The sequence below is a fragment of the Maylandia zebra genome, linkage group LG23, assembly GCF_041146795.1.
Source record: "Maylandia zebra isolate NMK-2024a linkage group LG23, Mzebra_GT3a, whole genome shotgun sequence".
NCBI lineage: Eukaryota > Metazoa > Chordata > Actinopteri > Cichliformes > Cichlidae > Maylandia > Maylandia zebra.
This window is the reverse complement of record NC_135188.1, coordinates 15,386,722-15,405,719: the sequence shown is the minus strand read 5'-3', so window position 1 is coordinate 15,405,719 and position 18,998 is coordinate 15,386,722. Positions and strand designations below refer to the sequence as shown.

Below are 18,998 nucleotides of genomic sequence, written 5' to 3'. Positions count from 1 at the left end.
GTCTCTCATCCCTTGATTACTGCCGTCTGTGTATTTAAGCCCTGTGTTTCTCTGTGTCAGTGTCGCGTCGTACCCTCAACTAGCTGTGTGTTCTGCTTCTATGTTCCTAGTGTTTGGTCTCCTGCTCCAGTTTAGTGTTTCTTTCCAGTGTTTCAGTCCTTGGTTCCTCTGTTCTGACTTTTGGTTTTCTTTTGGTGAGTTTAGTTTGTACGAGGTTTTTCCCAGCAATAAAGCTGCGCCTTAAGTTTCACTTCCGTGTCTGAGTTCTGCATTTTGGGTCCACCACTCCTACTTGCCTGCCACACAGCGATTCATGACAACTATCCTCTTTCAAAATATGACCACTTATGATACTGGCTTGACTGGAATTCTTTTTTTTTTTTTTTTTTAATTTTTTTTTACTTGTAACGTGTTATTCACATTTGTCTGAAATAGAGATAGATGATTTCTTCAGCTTCAGTGGCCCTGCTCAAAGTAACAGAAAACCCTTTCCTCTCTTTTACCCATGTGGGCCTCCGAGGACAGAGAGACAGGCCAAATTGGAAAGTCAGTATTCTTGGATAGGTCAAAAGTGACTTTTGGCTGGGCTTCAATTGCTAGTAAAGCTGCAATGCCAGGTTGAGCTTGTGTGTTTCAGAAGGAAATGATTTCCTCAAATAATGTCAGAATGATTTTCACATTTTCACAAAATTGAATTACATTTTATAAAAACAGCCCAATCTTGCAGAGTAAGACAAGAGTTAGTGAGAGCGACCTGTGGACTGCTGCTCATATTTCCTCCGAGCTTGAAAGCCCTTTGGGTTTTTGAGGCAAAATAGCTTTTCGTGGCTTGACTATTGACCTGGAGGTGTTGGTGTTTTGCCACCTAAGCTCTAAAAAAAAAAAAGAGTGACCTCATCTCAAAGTGTTCTTTTCTTCTCTATTTGCTCTGGTTTTAAGATGTAGGTATCAAGTTTAAACAATCTTCCACATGTTTTTTCTGTCACGTGTAGAGGTAGCCTTTTGTACTCTGCCTAACAAGCCACTGCTGCATGCGCATGAATGCACACGAGCCCAACATTACTGTAAACACTTTGTTCCCAAGTGGAGCCAAAATAAGCAATTCCAAAAAAAGGAGTCTTGTCAGGGCATAAGGTTGGGTGATAGGGTAGAAAATAAATAAAAGGGGTCAGTGATATCTCAAATCACCTATCTTTTTCTAATCAGTTTACCCTAGGCAAACATCAAACACAGCCACTGGCTCTGAATCAGGGAGAGGTAGAGCAGATGATTGCTTTATCAGCTGGAATTTGCTGATATCTTAGACTGTGAGTGACTAGCTGGAAGAACTTACCAGGCAGAAACGTAACAGTGTCAGATATGACTTTAGCTAGCACACAAGACAAACCGAACACATACAGTAAACCTGTTTAGGTCTTTCTTTTTTTTTAATTGAAGCTTACTTTGGAACTTAGTAATAACCTTTATTTTTAAAAAAGTAGCGGCACTTATACATCACGTTAAAGTACAACAACATTTTTGGAAATGGACTGGTTCTTCTATAGCGCTTTTCTACTCCACTTGAGCATTTAAAGTGCTTTAAACAGGATGCCTCATTCAACAAAAACTGTATTTTCTCTAATGGCCACTTAAGGCTGGGTCCACAAACAGCAATTTTGAAATTTGGGGGCGGGGTTTACAGATACATGACCTTATAGGTACCTGTGGCCAGGAGCTGTCTGCTAGGCTTCACCTCAGCTAATTCGAGTCACTGAACCATGTTTGTGGGGTTGGTGCCTTTTATACCATTTTTATTGGCATTCTCTGACAAATAATAGGGCTCGAGCTCGCTTTTCTAGAAGACACACTGGTAACTGTGGTGTTGGCCTATATAGACTATGCATGTTAATGCCATTCTTTGTTGATCCCATTATTTATTACTGATTGTACACAGATTTGTAGTTTAACGCTACTGTACATAGTAACTTTTATGTCTGAATGAAGTGTAGAAACAGAGTAGAAAAAACGCGGGACTCAGGTGTACAAATGCTCCATTGCACGAGTCATACGTTACTATTTTTAACTGTCAGAAAAGTAGGCCAGTAATGATAAAATTCATTGACCAGTCTCAACTGGAATCAGTTGCAGATTCCCTTACAAGTGCTTTTGCTTTTTAGCAGTTGGGAGGATCCTGTTAACAAAAGCAATTAACATTTCTTTTTTTTGGTAAATGGAAATTGCCCAAAAAGGAACATAGTCCAAACAAAACACAGGACGCGATATACAGCTAAATATGCTTTTGATTTCACTGCATCTCTAATCTAGTGTTTTTTTCTTCCTGACCCTGTGCTCCCCTCTCCCCACCTTCAGTGCTGTGTTATTTACTTCAACATGTCCTGCTTTTGTGTCATATCACTAAAAGATTGCTATCCAGGCGTCCTGTCTCACTTCAGCGTCTTTTCAGGGGTTTTTTTTCCCTCTTTGGAGCTTTGCATTTAGCTGAGTACAGACTGATTATCATCACATTTAGGAGGAAGGCTCCAGGTAGCATCACCATCTCTCTCAAATATGTGGGTGGCGCTGATAAGAGCGGTCAACAGGTTTTGGTCCGCTTCTCCTTTATCTCTGAGCTTCTTTGTCTGAGCTTCCCTTCTCTCTGTACACCCTCAGTGATCCGGAAAGAACCAAGATCCAGACTGACAAGACACACGCACATACGCACACATCAGATAACACAGTATGATTGGTTCCAGGCAGTTCTCGGAGTTTGTTGTCTATGTTTTCAACTATAAAAATGTTGTGGTATGGGGTTTAGCCACAGTTTGTGTATGTCGTTGTTGTTGTTTTTTTTGTATATACTCTTGGATTTTAGTGATGATGGTTCATGTCATGTGATACATGCTGTGCTTTCTTTCTGTTTTTCTGAAGCTGATTATTATTTCCTGGGTGGGAGAGTGTGTTCCCAGATTAGTCTTACTTTTCAGATAATTAAAGGATGTTTTGGGTTTTTTTCAGAATCACTAGGGTTCATCAGGCATTTAATTAGCTCTGTCAATAAAGGAAACTCCCTTTTCCTGCAAGGACACTGAGCCGCAGTGATAGTGTGCTCTAACTGCAGGGTGCAGGTTTACACGGCTATGCAAAATATTTGATGGTGAAAGTATTTCATTACAATGTTGATGCACAGCCTTTATAAAGCACTCTTGAAACATTGTGTAATTAAGTTGGCTTGAAAGGTCCTGGAATTGCAAATGCATGCTCAAAGCAGGACAAACAAATCACCCTTTACCGTTTCAGTGTCACAGGCATCAGTAGGATCTAAATCTAACCATGTGGCTTTGCTATACAACAAAAGCTTGTCTGTGATTTGTGTTTTGTTTTTTTTCGGTTTTGTTGTAGTTGGCACTGTGTTTGTTGTTGGAGCTGATTTAGAGCTTAAAGTTGATGCTGTGTTGTTTTTTTCCTCACATTTCCATTGTTTACACATGCTACCACCACTAATGGTATGCTGCGTGACGGCTTATCCTGCTACAGCTGTCGTCCCTTGTGTGGAGTTTAATTTCAGTAACGTGATAGTCCGAGACAAGCCTCCATCCGTGGCTGCTGGCAAATGCCCCCCTTAACTGTAATGGACCCTGCACCCCTAAATCCTTGTGCCAGGCTCCTGATAATCAATCAGCCGTGCCGTGGCCTCCTGTCCCGAGCACACCCTGCAGGGTTCTCCGAAGGTAGCTGCCTCCATCAAGGACAACTCAGCGCAACCTGATCCTTACAAACACCACAAGAGGTACTTTGATGCCTGGTGCTTTTGCACCTCTTCTTTCCACACCCTGGCTGCTTGACAAGGTCTGTTGCTATGCCCACTAGCCTTACCAGACCTCACGAACACAACTCTGTGGGCAGAGATGCACACCAGCTGCTGCTGAGTCCTCATCATTGCTTACATTGTGCAACCCAGAAAGGGTTTAGATTTTTATTAATGCTGTTTTCTCATTAAACTTGGAAAAAAAAAAGATAATAATCACCACAGTTTTCACCCTTTCCGACCCCTTAGCGCCTCTTGGCACTTCCTCTTCTTGGAGCTCTGTTTATGCCTGCGTTTGCAGGTGACTCACGTCTTCTGGAAAAGTTTCTGTCTGGGTTAAAATTCCTCATCTTTTACAACTCTCCCCGACTCTCGTTTTCTTTCTACCTCCTTCTTCCATCTATTGAAGCCAGGCTCTTAGAGCCAAGCCAGGTATGATTATATCTTGGTTGTTGTTATCCTCAAAGGAGCAATACAGTCGCTTTTTCCAGTGTCTGGATTAAGTGTGGGGGGGAGCAAATATGAAAAAAAGGGGAAAAATAGTGAGACAGAGAGAGCGATGAATCTCTGATCTGTTTATTTGGATCACCATCCAGATTGCCTCATAGATAAGTGTTTAGTAATTTCTTCCATTTCCTTGTCTCATAGGGACGTTTTAACGATTTTTGCAACACTTTCATGGACCACATAACTGAACATTCTGGTTTGCATTACTCTCCTTGAGGGCTTACATCTGTTGAGGAATGATAATTGGACTTTGATGCTGACTCTGTTTGTTCTGCTAGTATCTCTTGTTAAATGACTTCATGAATCATCACAGTGACACATCGTTGTACTTCAGAAAATGACAGTCAGACTTTCCTTCTGTGCTGAGGTATATGTTAGTCTAGAATGCTGCATGGCTTCAAAAATACATCAGATTACAATGAATTCTTGTTTTAGTGACAAATGGATCAAATGGAAACAGAAAAAAGAGAAATGCCAAAAAAAAAAAAGCCTGTTCATTAACTGCATACTTCTCGATAAAGAAGATATCATTTGGCACAGTTATTATAGTCTACATGATAATGAAACAAAAGTCAACCTTTGGTATAAGTGGCAGCTTTGTCCAACATGAGGAAGCACATTGAAAAACAAATCTTTACTCGTTGAAATAAATTGTAAATCTTTGTATGTTTTTGGCACCTTGGGGGACTCTTCCTCGAAGTTGGCTTTGAGGATGTGCTTCGAGTGCGATCACAGTCTTATCTTGTTTGTGTGTGAAAGTATTCCGATAAAATGGTGCGGTTGCTTCTTGTTTATGCTTTCCCAAGATTCCTGTAATGTTTCCTCGGCAAACACTTCCAGTTTCACTGTAAAAAAAATTACCAAATCAAGCTTTTAATTTAATAATACAGAAGTTTTGCATATATTAAGACATTCAAAAGTGAAAAGTGTTTTCATATATTGCACAGTTGCTATAGCTTGTTTTTCAAGCTCCAATGACTGTATTTAAATGTAGTTGTATGTAAGTTCCTTGGAAACCATCCCTTTAGTGCTTGAAATCTGTAAGCTTAGTCTGAATATTATTGAATACAACGTGATGTTCTTTTTGTGAATCAGTGGCCACTTAGGGAGTCAGAGAGGAGGATAATGCTGTAGGGGTGGGCCAAGAAAACAACCTGCTCAATGCTTCATATCACAACCTACTCGACCACCCCAAATTTATGACAGCATACAGCATAGTCAACAGTTACTGCTGATAAATTACTTTACCTACCATTGATGTTCTGCTCTATTTATGATAGAGCAGGTCTGAAAATGTGATAGCAGAAATTTATTTGTTTTTTTTTACTTTGCTTCTTCTTGCTGGTTAGGTGAAGGCACACAATGCTACTTGGTCGCTAAAACCGTGCTAAAACCAGCTTGGTTGAGGCTGCATGTTGAAAAATTAGGCTTAAATGTGGCACGGAGGCGCTTTTACCAGTACTGAGCTTTGAAACGACAAGCTGGAAGGGAAGATGTGTCGCAGATGTGCCATAAAGGCCAGCAGTTTTGACAAAACTCCAGTGTTTGACACCCCGGGAATAAGCATGGACCGTAAAATATCAACTTGGCAAGAGCAAATGTAAAACAATATTAAAGGGATAAAGGATATTGTACTCTGTTCAGTATTTAGTCTGGTTCAGAACCTATAACAAACTGTTTACTTTTTCCATTAATAAATCCATCTAAATGAGTACTGCAGTGTTTGCAAATACGTTTTGTAGTGACTGAAAACATATGAGTGTAGCAGAAAATGTTAACGGTTTCAATTATAGCGTGTAGATCTCTGTCTCGATAATACGCACTCCATAACCACATCTGAGCAACTTAATGCTCAGCCTGTTTTTCACTAATTCAAGCACTGCTAATAATAACCTGTCAACTTGCTTTTTAATCACCATCACTCTGTTTTCAGCTCATTTGTTCTGTTATTGAAGTACAAAAGCTATATTTTGAGTTCAAAAGCAAAAGCTGATCTTGTGCTGAGCTGTGAATAATTAACTTACTGTGGTGTTGTTTAGATCCTAAAATATGAGTCCTTGTGGGTTCAGTTAGTGATTTACAGCTTTTTACTGCTGACACACAGAATGGAGCTGATTTGATTAGTCTGTGAATACAGAGAGGAGGAAGTTTAAAGATGAGTGTCAGACAGACCTCTGAACCCCCCGAGAGTGTCAGTTCTCATCAGTGACAACAATAGAGAATTTTAACAGTTTCTTAGTAAGTTGGTGTTTTTCAGTTTGAGTACAATTTAAAGAAAATGATGGAAAGCCAGACCCTTGCCTGAGATGATTTTGGGTTAAGTCTCGCACTTTGAACCACCTGACTCACTTTGGCGTAAGTGAAGGCTAACACTAGAAACGAGAAACATCAGTTAAGGTCCCAAAACACACACGTTTGTTTTCGCCATCTCACTAACAGACTGTGAAAATCTATTTTAATGGGAGTCTGAAAAAAAGGCATAGTTGCAAGCTGTAGAGATGGTTACAGGGACCCGCCACTTACTATTTTTTTCCCCGTGAACAAAGACTCCACTGTGTGAAAGTTAAGAGCCCTCTGAGGATACATATCAGAGCTAAGCAAGTGCCTTTTAGGGAGAACACAGCACGCCGTCTTTGTAAGTTTATCAGCAAAGTGAGTACATAAACAACCACAAAGCTAGATAACGTAGAACAATTTACATCATAACAGAGCTGGATTTTCACCAGACTAGTAGCAGTTGCCTGATATTAATGCTTATACAAAACGGAACATGAGAATATCAAAGCTTTGACATTTGCCCAGTTCAGCTGTGTGAAATCAGATCATGTTATGTACTCTGACTGATCTCGTAGGATTTGTGTTTTTTACTCTTCTCACTTCCTCAATATACTTGTGGTAACAGGGCGCTAATTTCTCTCTTTCTTTTTCCCCTTTTCCCCTCCCTTTTTTTTTGCTCTTGCCAGGTTGACTTACATCTGAAGCCCATCCAGTCAATGCTGCACCACCAGAAGCCCCTGGTCTTCGTGCTCAGCTCCCCCCAACCATTGATCTGGAATGTCAAAACAGAGAACCTGGCTCTGCGCATCCAACATACCTTTTATGTGAGTCCAGAACACAAAAAATCCTTTAAGTCCTGCTTCCTAAAACTGTGTATTCATTTCCTCACAGGCTAAACCGCATTACCGTTTCAGTAGCCTTTTCTATGAGTAACATATTTGAAGCGATGTAAATTTGCGGAGGAGGCCGTTCTGCACTTCAAAGGGAGGTTTCCAATGTTTTGGGGGCACATCTGGTCAACGCGCATGTGCAGTCATAGCTTGTGTAGAGCCGTGCATAATGTTTCATCTGGTGCAGTGGATTCTTTAGTCGTAATATAATTTTGGAAGTATTTAGCGGAAGTTTGACTCACATTATCTTATACAGGATGCAGCTGTAAGAGGTTGTTTTTACGCTCATAAATGGGCCAAAATGTATTTATCTAACACAATCTGCTTCGTCAGCTTTATTTATGCTCGACATCCACCGAGTCGTGTCCCCCACCCTTCTTTACACAGTCCTGTTGATAGCTTGGCTGCTGTTCATATGACACTGGGTGTATCCATGTATCACAAAAAACCCCTCAGCGGTGAAGGTGTGGTACCAAAAACTGTAGCACTAAAGCTTCACCAACTTTATCCTTTCGTCTACTGATTTTGTTGAAATTGTCGTACAAGTTGGTTTGCAAGCAAGTATATAATATTGATAAATCCTGTGTTTTTCTTTCTACAAATGTAACTTTTATTTGTTACAAGATCTCTTCCTCTTGCTTTGCAGACTGAAGTTTTTCTTAGGACTCGGGTGGAAGAGGCAAAGATTTAGTGAAGGGTATCTTAGTGAAGTTGGAGCCAGGTCCCCTGGGGAGTCAGCCATATTTAGTGAAGGTACCAGGGGGCCTCTCTGGGAAACTTAATAAAAATGTAAAAATGCACTGCTTCAGTGCTCTTGTTCAAAGCCCGTGTATCACATGAGAAAATCAGTGCGAAATGAAACCCAGAAGCCTCCGCTGTAGCTGTGGTCTCTGTTGTAGCTGTGGCTTCACTGTGCTATATAACTATGAAAACTTCGCTTTGCATTCATGTGAGCTGAAGGCTTTTCTGTATTGCTGGCTTCCCAGAAGTATTCATTTTTCAATTTCTATGTTAACACCAAAGCATTGTGCAAGAATGCAGCATCAGGTACGCAAATTATTTCCATATGTGGTTGAGAGTTTTCAAGCTTACTTCTTAAGCTCAAAACATCTTCCCATAAAGCCAATGTGATATGGAGGAGAATACGGACAAATGGCAAAAGCCTTGTGTTACGCACAGGCGCATAACACAAGGACAGCAAGAGGATCCAGTGACTTTGGGAGCTTTTTGCTGGCAGCGCTTCAGTCTACTGGCCCTGTTACAGGAAAGGGTCACTACAAGTCAATAAAGTGGGTCATCACTTTTATCCAGTGCAGACTTGTATCCTGATAGATGTTGTATCTTCCAGAATCATAATCCCCCAGTCAATGAATAGTTTGCCAAAAGTTTGAGAATGATGTTAATCTTGCTTTTATCATTTCTCAAACTGGTGGAAAACCTATGTGAAATGTTTGAGTCTGACATGTTAAACACTCTCCACTGCTATCATAAAAACACTGGTAATAACCTTAGGAACCAGTTGCTAAATGCTAAATGCATTTCAGCTTTTATAGACTCCACTTGGTGTATACAAAAGTTGTCCAACATAACCCACTGTAAAACACACAAGCAAATGCACGATGCTTAACATATCCAGCAACAACAACAAAAGCAAAAAACCCAAAATATTAACCGTAATCAAATATTACTCCCAAACAAAAAAGTGATTAGCCAGCCAAAATCAACAGAAAGCATCAAATTCACTGAGACGAGCCTTGGAATGGTCGCAAAATCTAACCTAACATCAGAATTAAACGGACGAAGAAGAAAGAGGAGGAACAAGCTTCCTGTTCTCTTTTATTGGCTTCCAGCTCATTAGACCAGACCAGAGACATCTAAATAAAGAGTGAACAAATTATGAGGGATGGATTATAGAGTCTGATTTACAGATAACCAGAGGGCCAAGGGCACATAACACCAAACACCTCGCTAAAGCTGTCTTCACTCATGAACATTGGGCAGTATCTGGAGAATTAGCTTGTCCTCAAGTACCCTGTCTCACATGTAGCACACAGCAGAGCATAGTCTGCTTCATATGTGTTCTTACTACTGAAAACTGGTTTAGAGACAATGCCACTTGTGTATTATGTTACAACTTTCAACAGAGAGGTTCTCCCGTAAAGGCTCAGTCATGTCTTGAAACAAACTTCTTTTCCTTTAATTTGTCACCTCTCCATATCTAATTTTAAGAACTACGTACTCCAATAAAATGTTCTGTGTGTCCCAGCCTGGTTGACATTTAGAACAGTAATTCACTGAGTATTAATAGGCCTCTGCTAGATCTTATGAAACCTTATAGGCTTGTGTGACAGGGACTTTCATCACAGAGTCATATTAGGTCTCATCACCTCTGCATCAAGAGTGATTCCTGTACAATAAAGTGTTTACATAGTTAGCTGACAAGGTTTTGTTTTTACTCATCGTGTATCCTAGAAAGGGTTCTTCTATTCTTAGAGAAATTTAGAAAATCTGTTATTTTTTTTTAAATAAAGCATTAACAGACATGTTTGAAGTTCCTAAAATTCACTAACCAATATGGGATCTGTTTGTCCTTGAGTGGGATCATAGTTTTCAGAGAAATTTACTACATTAGGATATTAGGCCTGAGTGCTAAACAGCCCTTTTAATTATCATTTCCTGTACAAATGGAAATGTTCTCATGTCAGAAAGAAACGGATGCATTTCATACAGATGGATGAGCATCTGGCCAGCTTGTGTTTTCTTAAGCTCTGATAATGTGTGGCCAGTGAGATGAGTGTTTCTGCAAAGACCAGCAGGTCAGCATCACACTAAATATCTTCCCTTGTCAGTGGTGGCGAACAGACAGCAGCTGAAAACCATCATTTTAAAGAAAACTTCGAGGCAGAGCTAATGCTGTGAGTGTAACCATGTTGGCAAGGTTTTAATAACTTCAGCTTAATCTCCAATTAACAATATCTTTTATTGAATTTTCTTTTTAAATGATAAAATGTATTCTTACATCTTTGACTTAATTCACAGTATTCATTAAATTGAAGCATTTTAGACCCAACCAAACCGAGGCGTCAGCTTTCTCTTGTTTGCACTTTAGTAAAATATTTGTCCGACACATAATAGCAGCTTTTGAGCGAGCTGAAAAGAGATAAAGGGAATTTAAACACTGTAGGCCGAACTAATGGCTTTGACTGACTACAGGGGCCCCTGCTGAATTAGGTGTTAAGTATTTCTGTTTGAGTGGCAGCACTGAGCCCTCTGGCAGTGTTGGTATCTTATCCACCAGCCTGACTGCTGCACATTGCCCAAAGAAGTCCCGGATCTTCTCAGGTTCTCTCCACAGTGACACCTCCTTAACATGCCACAAAACTGAAATACAACTCAACATCTTGCTTGAGTCTTCTCCTAACTGTTAATTGGTATTCATCTTCGTCATCTCCAATAACTGTCATAACTAATTCTAATCGATGTTTGGTCAGACCTGCTTTATGCTTTTACCTTCATCCATTTTTTTCCCTAACCACTTGTCAAAAGGTGGAGTAAACCCTGGAAAGGTTCATCACAGGGCTCTTTGACATCCACGCCTTTAATGAGGTAGAAAAGGTTCGTTTCTGGTACTGCACATGAAACGACAACTGACCATGACCACTGATGCAAAAAAAGGTCAGCACATTAAGGAACTTTCCACTCTTTCTGCTTTAGAAAGGAGTTGAGATGTTGCTTTAGTGAGAGCAAAGAGTCAAGTTAAGTCGGTTTTGGACTTAACACTTCAGAATAGAAACCCTATGCCAGACCTCCCTCACTTGCCTTTCCACTGGAGAGGCTGTTTCCTGCGACTAACAGGACTCTGAATCAGACCTGCCAGTCCTTGTTTCCTGGTCCCTGTGCTCAGGGCTCCATGGACACAGATGGGCTGCCTGGAAAAGCTTCAGAGATGTTGAGCACACTGTTACTGTTGGCCACTGGACTCCGATGGCTTTTAAAATGCCAGACTTTTGTTGTAAAACATGCCTTCCACAGTGCTTTTTGTCAATCACCTGCAGGTGGGAATCATTGCGTTTCTAAACTGACATGAAATATGAACACTGAATAAAGGCCAAATTTTATTTTACCAAGGGGACACCATGATTGGAAGTGAGACATCTGCAAAGTGTGCTTTGCTGACTTTGTGGCCAAATGCATATATTTCTTCTTGTGGGTTTGAGGTTGAGCTGTGTTGCATCTTCGCTTGAAAGGCTTGATCTGGAGCAAATGTTTTATGACTTTTCATGGAACAACACTGTTTAAGCTGTTGGCATGTATGTTGTCCACTGCCTGGTTGCCAAACTTTGCCTTTTCACTCTAGTATTTCTTTCATTATTTGTAGGCTCATAGTTTGAGCTCCCTCCTCACTGTAATCACCAATGGAAACCATGGGTAGCCACTAGTGTTTTTATTTGGAGACAGTAATGGCAGAGGAACGCTCCAGAGTGGCGCTGAGACATATGGTATTGTTTTCTCCACAACAGAGCCTGCCAGTTCACAGGAACACATATGCAGAGAGCAGCATGATTAGGTCCCAGTATCTCATTGAGTAAGAGAAGATCAAATCAGCCACCAAAGCATTTATCACATTAATATCAGAGAGTTATTGCATGCTCATAATATCCATCAACTCATTCTGCACTTTCCATCACCCTCCTGTGTTTGCAACACCTCTTATTTTCCAAACAGCTTTTTGCAATTTCCCAGACTAAGGGTGTTGCTCAGTGAGAACGCAGCTCGTGATAATTGATCTCAAACATTTGGCATGCTGTCTCCCTTTTGCTCCACATATGGCCATAACATGTTGATCCATACAGGCAGAAAGAGCCGGAAATATACTGTTAAATGTTTGGGATCTTCAGGACTGGCAGATGTGCTTTTATCTTACATGATTTTTAATATATCCTTCATTGAAAACACTGAAAATGCAATGACCAGATGACCAGAATCAGCTTTCTGGAATCCTTTATTTATCCAGGTAAAAATCTAATAGAGAATAAGATTGTTTCTTTTTTAAGAGGGCAGCAGAAATGACAAGAAAAAAAACGATTTAATCTCTCCAACTGTAACCACTTTCAGTAACATGGTTGACTAAAAGTACCATTATGAACATGAAAGCATGTATGTCAGTGCCAGAGGTCTAAAGTTAATTTCTAACAACTGCAAAATTTGAGAAATGTCTCTCTATTCAGGGCAGTCATGTCTTTAAACTTCGATTTTCTTGCTCATGTTACTATAATCAGAAAAAGAGTGGTACATTAGTAGCCTCCAGAACTGATCCAATAATTTTGGAAGCTGAAACATCAGACTTTCTGTTGAAACATGCAAATTTTGACTTCCCCAGCTTGGTAGTCTAATATATTTACTGTGACTCAGCTTCAAAATAACTGACACCATTACAGAGAACTCAGTATGGCAGCACTTTGTTAAAACAGATCTCCACCCGAGAGTAGAGACAATTTTACTTCACAAGTATTTCTTTTCTACAGCTCAGTCGGGAACCGCTGGAGCCCAAAAACGAAGCCAACATCGAAAGCCTCACAAGCTCACTTCCTACAGTGTCCACTTTACACTAATTTACGTCACTGAACGGGGCCCTCCCTACCAGTTTGTGCAATTTTTGTGTCTTTTGGGATATTTTCAATGGAAATATCTAACAAATAATATGGCAGACTGTGTAGCACAGAACGTTTATGCTTTGGTTTTGTTGAGTGAAATTCTAGTGCCTTAGGTTATTTAACCCTATGTGTCACTGTGTTGCACCTACACACTTTTTAGAAGCAGCTTGCTAACTAGGCATGCTAGGATTAACCGATAACTTAGCAGTTCAACAACTCGACCAAATACGGTCACTTCTGGCTCCAAAAGACAAACATGGTTGCAGCCAAATTGTTGATGTTGGGTTTCAAAATATATACAGTCCATGCTACAGCCCTATAAGGACATGGATACAATGCAATCATCTTTAAGATCTTTTTCCAGAGTTTCCTGACATGAGAATAAGCAAAATGGATTAACTAAAGCACCCTGTTTAAGTACACCAGCAACGAAACTAGCACCAGAGAACTGAATGACAGCTTATGTAAACAGTACGCAGTACAGTATATTTATATTTATAAATGCCATTTAAGAAACTACACTTTGGTTTCCAGCACTTTTTGGTCTACCAGGCGTGCAGAGAGAGGCCGAGCAGAGAGAGAGAGTTTGTTAAAGCCCAGAGTGGGTGTCTCACTTCCCCGTTTCAAATTCCTGAGGTTTCCAGCACTCTGGAAGGCCTGGAGCTAATTTGGCTTTCAGGCTTTCCCCTCTAATTCTTTGCGACTAATTATGGTCGTATTCCCGCAATTAAACTGATAAACTCTGCTGAGCTTGGCAAGGATACCCCGGCCCCTCCCCGGCAGCTTAGCGCACCACCCCTCTCATCTTCGCCATCTTTCTTTCTGTTGCTTCTTACTGTAGTAAACACACTAAAAATAAAGTCAACCTGAATTCTTCGACAATGTCTGTCTCCTAGGCAGCAGTATTTACAGCCTCTGGTGACAATGCCAGGAACACTGAGAGGAGCGTCCAGAGGTCAGACAGATGTTGTGCATGTGGAGATTTGAAAAGTTATGTCTGAAAAGCCTAAACAGTCAGAAGGGATATTACTCTGTTATCATTGAAGCATGATTGCAATTTAGGGACAACTTCATAAACTCATCACAGAGAAGTGGTCTGACGTATTATTTCTCAGATTCAAATGGATTTATTGTTTCAATTGCACCTGCCAGCACTGTCTCAGCTCATGCATACAGATAATATACCTTGGAGGAAAGAAAAACAAGGAGGTGGGCTGTCTAGACCGTGCGCTAGGATTCATTTGGATGTTTGGTAGGCTTTCAGTAAATATGTATGTGAATGTTTATGTCTTTGAAATGAAGCTCTGAATTCCAGTAAGTTGCAAAGGTGGTCTTTTCCTGAAAAAGTTTGTATTTTCTGTTTTTAATATGTAAATGTGCTTGCCTTCTTGGTTTGTGTGTGTGTCAAAGATATGTGTTGTCCCTCGTGGGATATCTGTAGCCCCTTGTGGCCACTTTAAAACACAACTATACATTTGTGATGACGCACTACACTGGAAACCAGACACCTGGTTGTGTAGAGGAACATGTGTAGAAATATCCTGAGCATACTTGTACAAGCTTTGCAAAAAAGTGAGAAGTTCAATCGTATTTAAAGAGTTAGTGCTTTGCTGTGTTTTACAGTTTATATTTTTGTGACGCAATAAGAATGAGCAACATTGAAGTGCATGTAATTCTCAACAAGTGAAACACTTTTAACAGAAAACATTTTCTCTGAAATTGAGTTGGACGTGAGGAAAGCTGAAAAAACTGAAGAAAACACGTTATATAGAGCAGGTAACGTTTTATCCCAACAGTTCCTTTGTTCCTTACACTCCTGCTTTTTTTCTTCTCCTCCAGGTATCTATGGGCTCACAGGTCAGGTTTAAGCCGGAAAACTTCTCCCTCTTCACCCGCATACAGCAAGAGACCTTTCCCCACGGCAATGAGCAACTCCTCAACTGGGCCCAGAAGAAGTACAGGGCAGTCACCTCTTTCTCTGAGCTCAAGATGACTCAAGACATCTACATCAAAGTCGGAGAAGGTGTGCACCAGATTCCCAAAATTCCCAAACATAGCTCTGGGCCCCAAGGCACTCCTCCACCCCATTCCCCTTTAGCTTTCATAACTTTACTTAGCTTTTGTGTTTTAGCCCAGGCTAGAGGTTTACATGCACTACGCTAGAAAAAGATTTTCCTTCCCTCAAAAGACAGTCACCCTTTCACACTTTTTAACAGGCCGCCTGTGGTATTCCTAAGTTTTGCTTGCTTACAGCCTCAAGAGTTCTTGGAACCCAGAACAAAAATGGTTGTATTTCTGTAACATTGTAACATCTTTAAAAATGACTGGGTTCAGAATAAAGCCAATACATTAAAAAAACAAACATATATATAGGCAAGTACTTTCTCTACAAGACAAAAAAAATGATCCCATTTAAATTGGAAATGTCACGCTTTTATCATCCTTATTTCAAACTTAAAATCCTTGTATCAGAGCAAGCAAACAAAAAAAACCACACATAGACGTTTGTCAGCAACAACTCTGCAGTTATCGACAGTGCAAGGGTTTTTGTGTTTGACAAGAAATGAAAAATGTAGCTGTAAAACAAAAGTTATGGCAGCTGAACTACGAAGCCAAAATGATGAGTTTAGTACTTTGACTTACTGAATTTTGGGGCTTACAGACACTAAAGTAGTTGCTACTTTGCTGTTAATACACCAGAAGACTTTATAGTGAAGCCAAACAAACACACAGTACTGCTTTTCATTTTTTAACAAGGTGCAAGGTGTCATATTCTGTAGTTGGGGGAATAGGTGGTAGTTTTACCAGGAAAGAAAAAAGTTAGGAGGGAAAGATGAGGTTAGAAAGAATTAGACAAATTCTTTCTGGTTTTTTCAATAAGTTGAGGGAGGAGGGTTTCTCAAGTGAAGAGCACAGAAGGAGTCTCCAGGGTGGCTATGATTGATTTTCACACATGTTCAAGATGCAGAATTACAATTCTTTATTTTCTGCTCTCACATTGTGAACAGACAACACATCCGACTCTGCATTTCATCAGCTCTCAGACGAGATAACTTGTTTTTAATGAGAATCTATTACTACATGAATATAGAGCAAAGCTTGTGTCCAGAAAGAAATTAATGGCTCCACTAAGTAAGTTCTCTCTGTGTTTTGTTAGTTTCTGTGGAGAGCGGAGAGGTTGCTCAGCCTTCACGCTCTTGGCTGGTGTCATTAGGGGCTGTGGTTTGGCAAAACCTCAGAGTGCCATGATGTTTACTTCAAGTAAAGAGCTGTAGATTTCCACTCCTTCACATCTTCAGAAGTGTTTCATGAAGATGGAGAGATCCTCACTTTGCTTTCTAGCATGCCCACACTCAAGGTCTCTCCTCAGCTCTTTAAGTGCCACAAGAGTTCCGGAGAGGAAGGTGCCAGCCTTCAGTTTACACTCTGTCCAAAGTTCTGTTTGCCAAATAAGGAAGCATCTGTCTGTGTTTTCCCGTTGTGCTGAGAATGAGCACAACTTTTCATCTTAATGAATTTTTTGAACTGTTGTGAAATTGAAGGAAAAAACACAAGAAGTTTTGATGACTGAGCATGAATATTATTGTCCTGTTATTGCAAAAGAATTCTGGTAAAACATCTTGCTAAGATTTCCCACATAAAATCTAATTTCCCTGTTGATGGCAAGACAGATTATGCCAACCAGGGCATGCCCAACCTCGTTGGGCGCACAACCCAGGGCCTTGTTAGTGCTGTGAATAGTAGCTGCAGGGTTACAAGAGCAACTCTGCTGTAGATGGGAACAGCTGGGTTAAAGCAAATGTTCAGTCTTCCGAAGGTTTCGTGAGCAGGACGTTGAATTCGTCACTAGAGCAGGGGTTGCTGTTCTGTTGTTGACATCAGGCTCTGACCTCTCTGTGGTAGAGAAGTACCAGAAGCTATATTTCTCCTTTGCAGGATCAAAATAGTTTCACAGCCCCTCTGAACAGTAACACAAACTTTTCTCCACTTTCAGATCCACTGTCTTCTGACACCTGCAAGATTGATTCCAAGTTCCTGTCTTTGAACTACCTGGGCAGCTACAAGGAGCCACAGACATCAAAAGGCTGCATCCTCTCTGTGCCCCACAAAGACAAAGAAGTCCACATCATTGAGCTCCAAGCCCCAAACGCCAGCAGGTGAGCAGCCAAGGCTGCAGAGGCCAAGAATACATGTTGTCACGGTTTATTTTTGAGGTCAGGATGCTCTCAATAATCTCTGTGGAGTTTATTTTGGATGGGAACTAACATGAAGGCGGAGGGGGGTTATGTTCACTTAGTGGTTTTCTTTTGAGGAAGAGATTTCAAAACTTGGTCTAACGTTCCAGTTTGCCAGATAATGTCCTCACTCCCCAGTGGAGTGATTATTCTGTACACCCAAAAGACAGAAAATCTGGGAATGTGTTGTATCTTGCTGCGGTGTTATCTGTTATGTATTGCATACGTCTGCATTCTTTTTTCTGGGAATACCTCCAGCTTTTTAATTAGTTGGCCAGACAAAGGCACAGTAACATTACGTAGACCTGACCATCTATTATTATTTGTTCTTTCTCTCTCCTTTTTTCCTGCAGTGCTTTCCAGGTGGATGTCATAGTTGATCTGCGGCCACTGAAGGAAGGTACCTGGGTACATCGAGACGTTGTCTTGCTGCTCAAATGCGCTAAATCTGTGAACTGGGTCGTCAAAGTCCACAATGTGACGGGCAATGTGGATGTGGTGGTAAGTTGGCAGCATTACAAGAGACAAAGGCTTTCCATCAAATGATATCTTTTTTGCTCTCCAGGCATCACGGATGATTTTATATAGTTGATCACATATCACTGTAGGTGTCGCGGACAGAAATGTCAACACTTTACGCTGCTGGCCAAAGAAGTTGTCACAGCAAAAATGTGTGTTGAACTGGTGCCTGGTCCACGCTGGGGGACAGGGTGGGGATAACAGGTTAGGAGGAACTGTGAAATGTCATTGTGGCACCTCCAGGAATTGTCATCACTTTGAGAGAGCCAGAGGCTGGAGTGAAGAGGGCATCATATATTTTCAGAGCCAGGCGTGCTGCAGTATTGGGCCAGAGCTGCTTCCCATCAATCATAATGTGAAATACGCGGAGCGCTTTATTCAGGCTTTCGGGCTTCCTCACCACACACAAAAGACAAACAGAGGCTAATTACTACAATATATCAGTATACACCTTACTGAGAAATATGGGTTTGTGCATATCAACGGTGTGCTTGAGCATATAGTTTTGATATTAAATCTTCATTACTGCCACTCAAGTCTCAGGACCCTCGGGAACCATAAGAATATGACACCTATGCACACTTTAGAAGAATAGTTTAACTGTAGATCATGTCGATACACAACTGGCCGTGGTCCAACCACCACAATTGCTGCAAGGCTGGAATTTAGAGCTCCTCTTTTCCTGGAGTAAAAAAAACAATTCCAGTTGAACTGAAAGAGAATCACCAACACCTTTTTTTTATTTTGTATGCCACTTTCTTAAGTTTGCATTTTCTAGCATGTATATTTGTGTTCCCTGAGGTGTGTTTGTCTGCGTGTGTGGGAGAGGGCTTGCGTTTCCTCAGTGTCTAATGCTGATACTCGCTGCTGCAGCAGTGACACTGCACTTTTGCCAGGCATGCTATGTTTGTACAGCTGCCTGCTATACACTGAGTCGATCAGGTTTTTGGGTGTAATGCCAGGTCAAAAATCCATAACACTTAGTGGGGAGAACAATTGAGTGTCATGCATTGTGTATAAAACAACTTTACGGAGTTAAATTTTGTTCATCTATTGGATTATATTTCGCTAGCAGTTTAGTAGATGTACAAAACATAAAGAAAAACATCAATTTGGCTGTAAATGTAACAAC

The 18,998-nt window shown here is 40.7% G+C and overlaps 1 protein-coding gene across 3 annotated transcripts in view; it reads left to right on the top strand.

Moving 5' to 3' along the window:
- The window catches only part of tgfbr3 (transforming growth factor, beta receptor III), a 71,411-nt gene that overhangs the window by 31,878 nt on the left and 20,535 nt on the right, over positions 1-18,998 (top strand). For all 3 annotated transcript variants that reach the window (XM_076880748.1, XM_004552887.4, XM_004552886.4), the window contains exons 4-7: positions 7,255-7,392; positions 14,952-15,135; positions 17,107-17,269; positions 17,701-17,848. In XM_076880748.1, the coding sequence (XP_076736863.1) occupies positions 7,255-7,392; positions 14,952-15,135; positions 17,107-17,269; positions 17,701-17,848 (633 nt within the window). The remainder of the gene's footprint in view (positions 1-7,254; positions 7,393-14,951; positions 15,136-17,106; positions 17,270-17,700; positions 17,849-18,998) is intronic.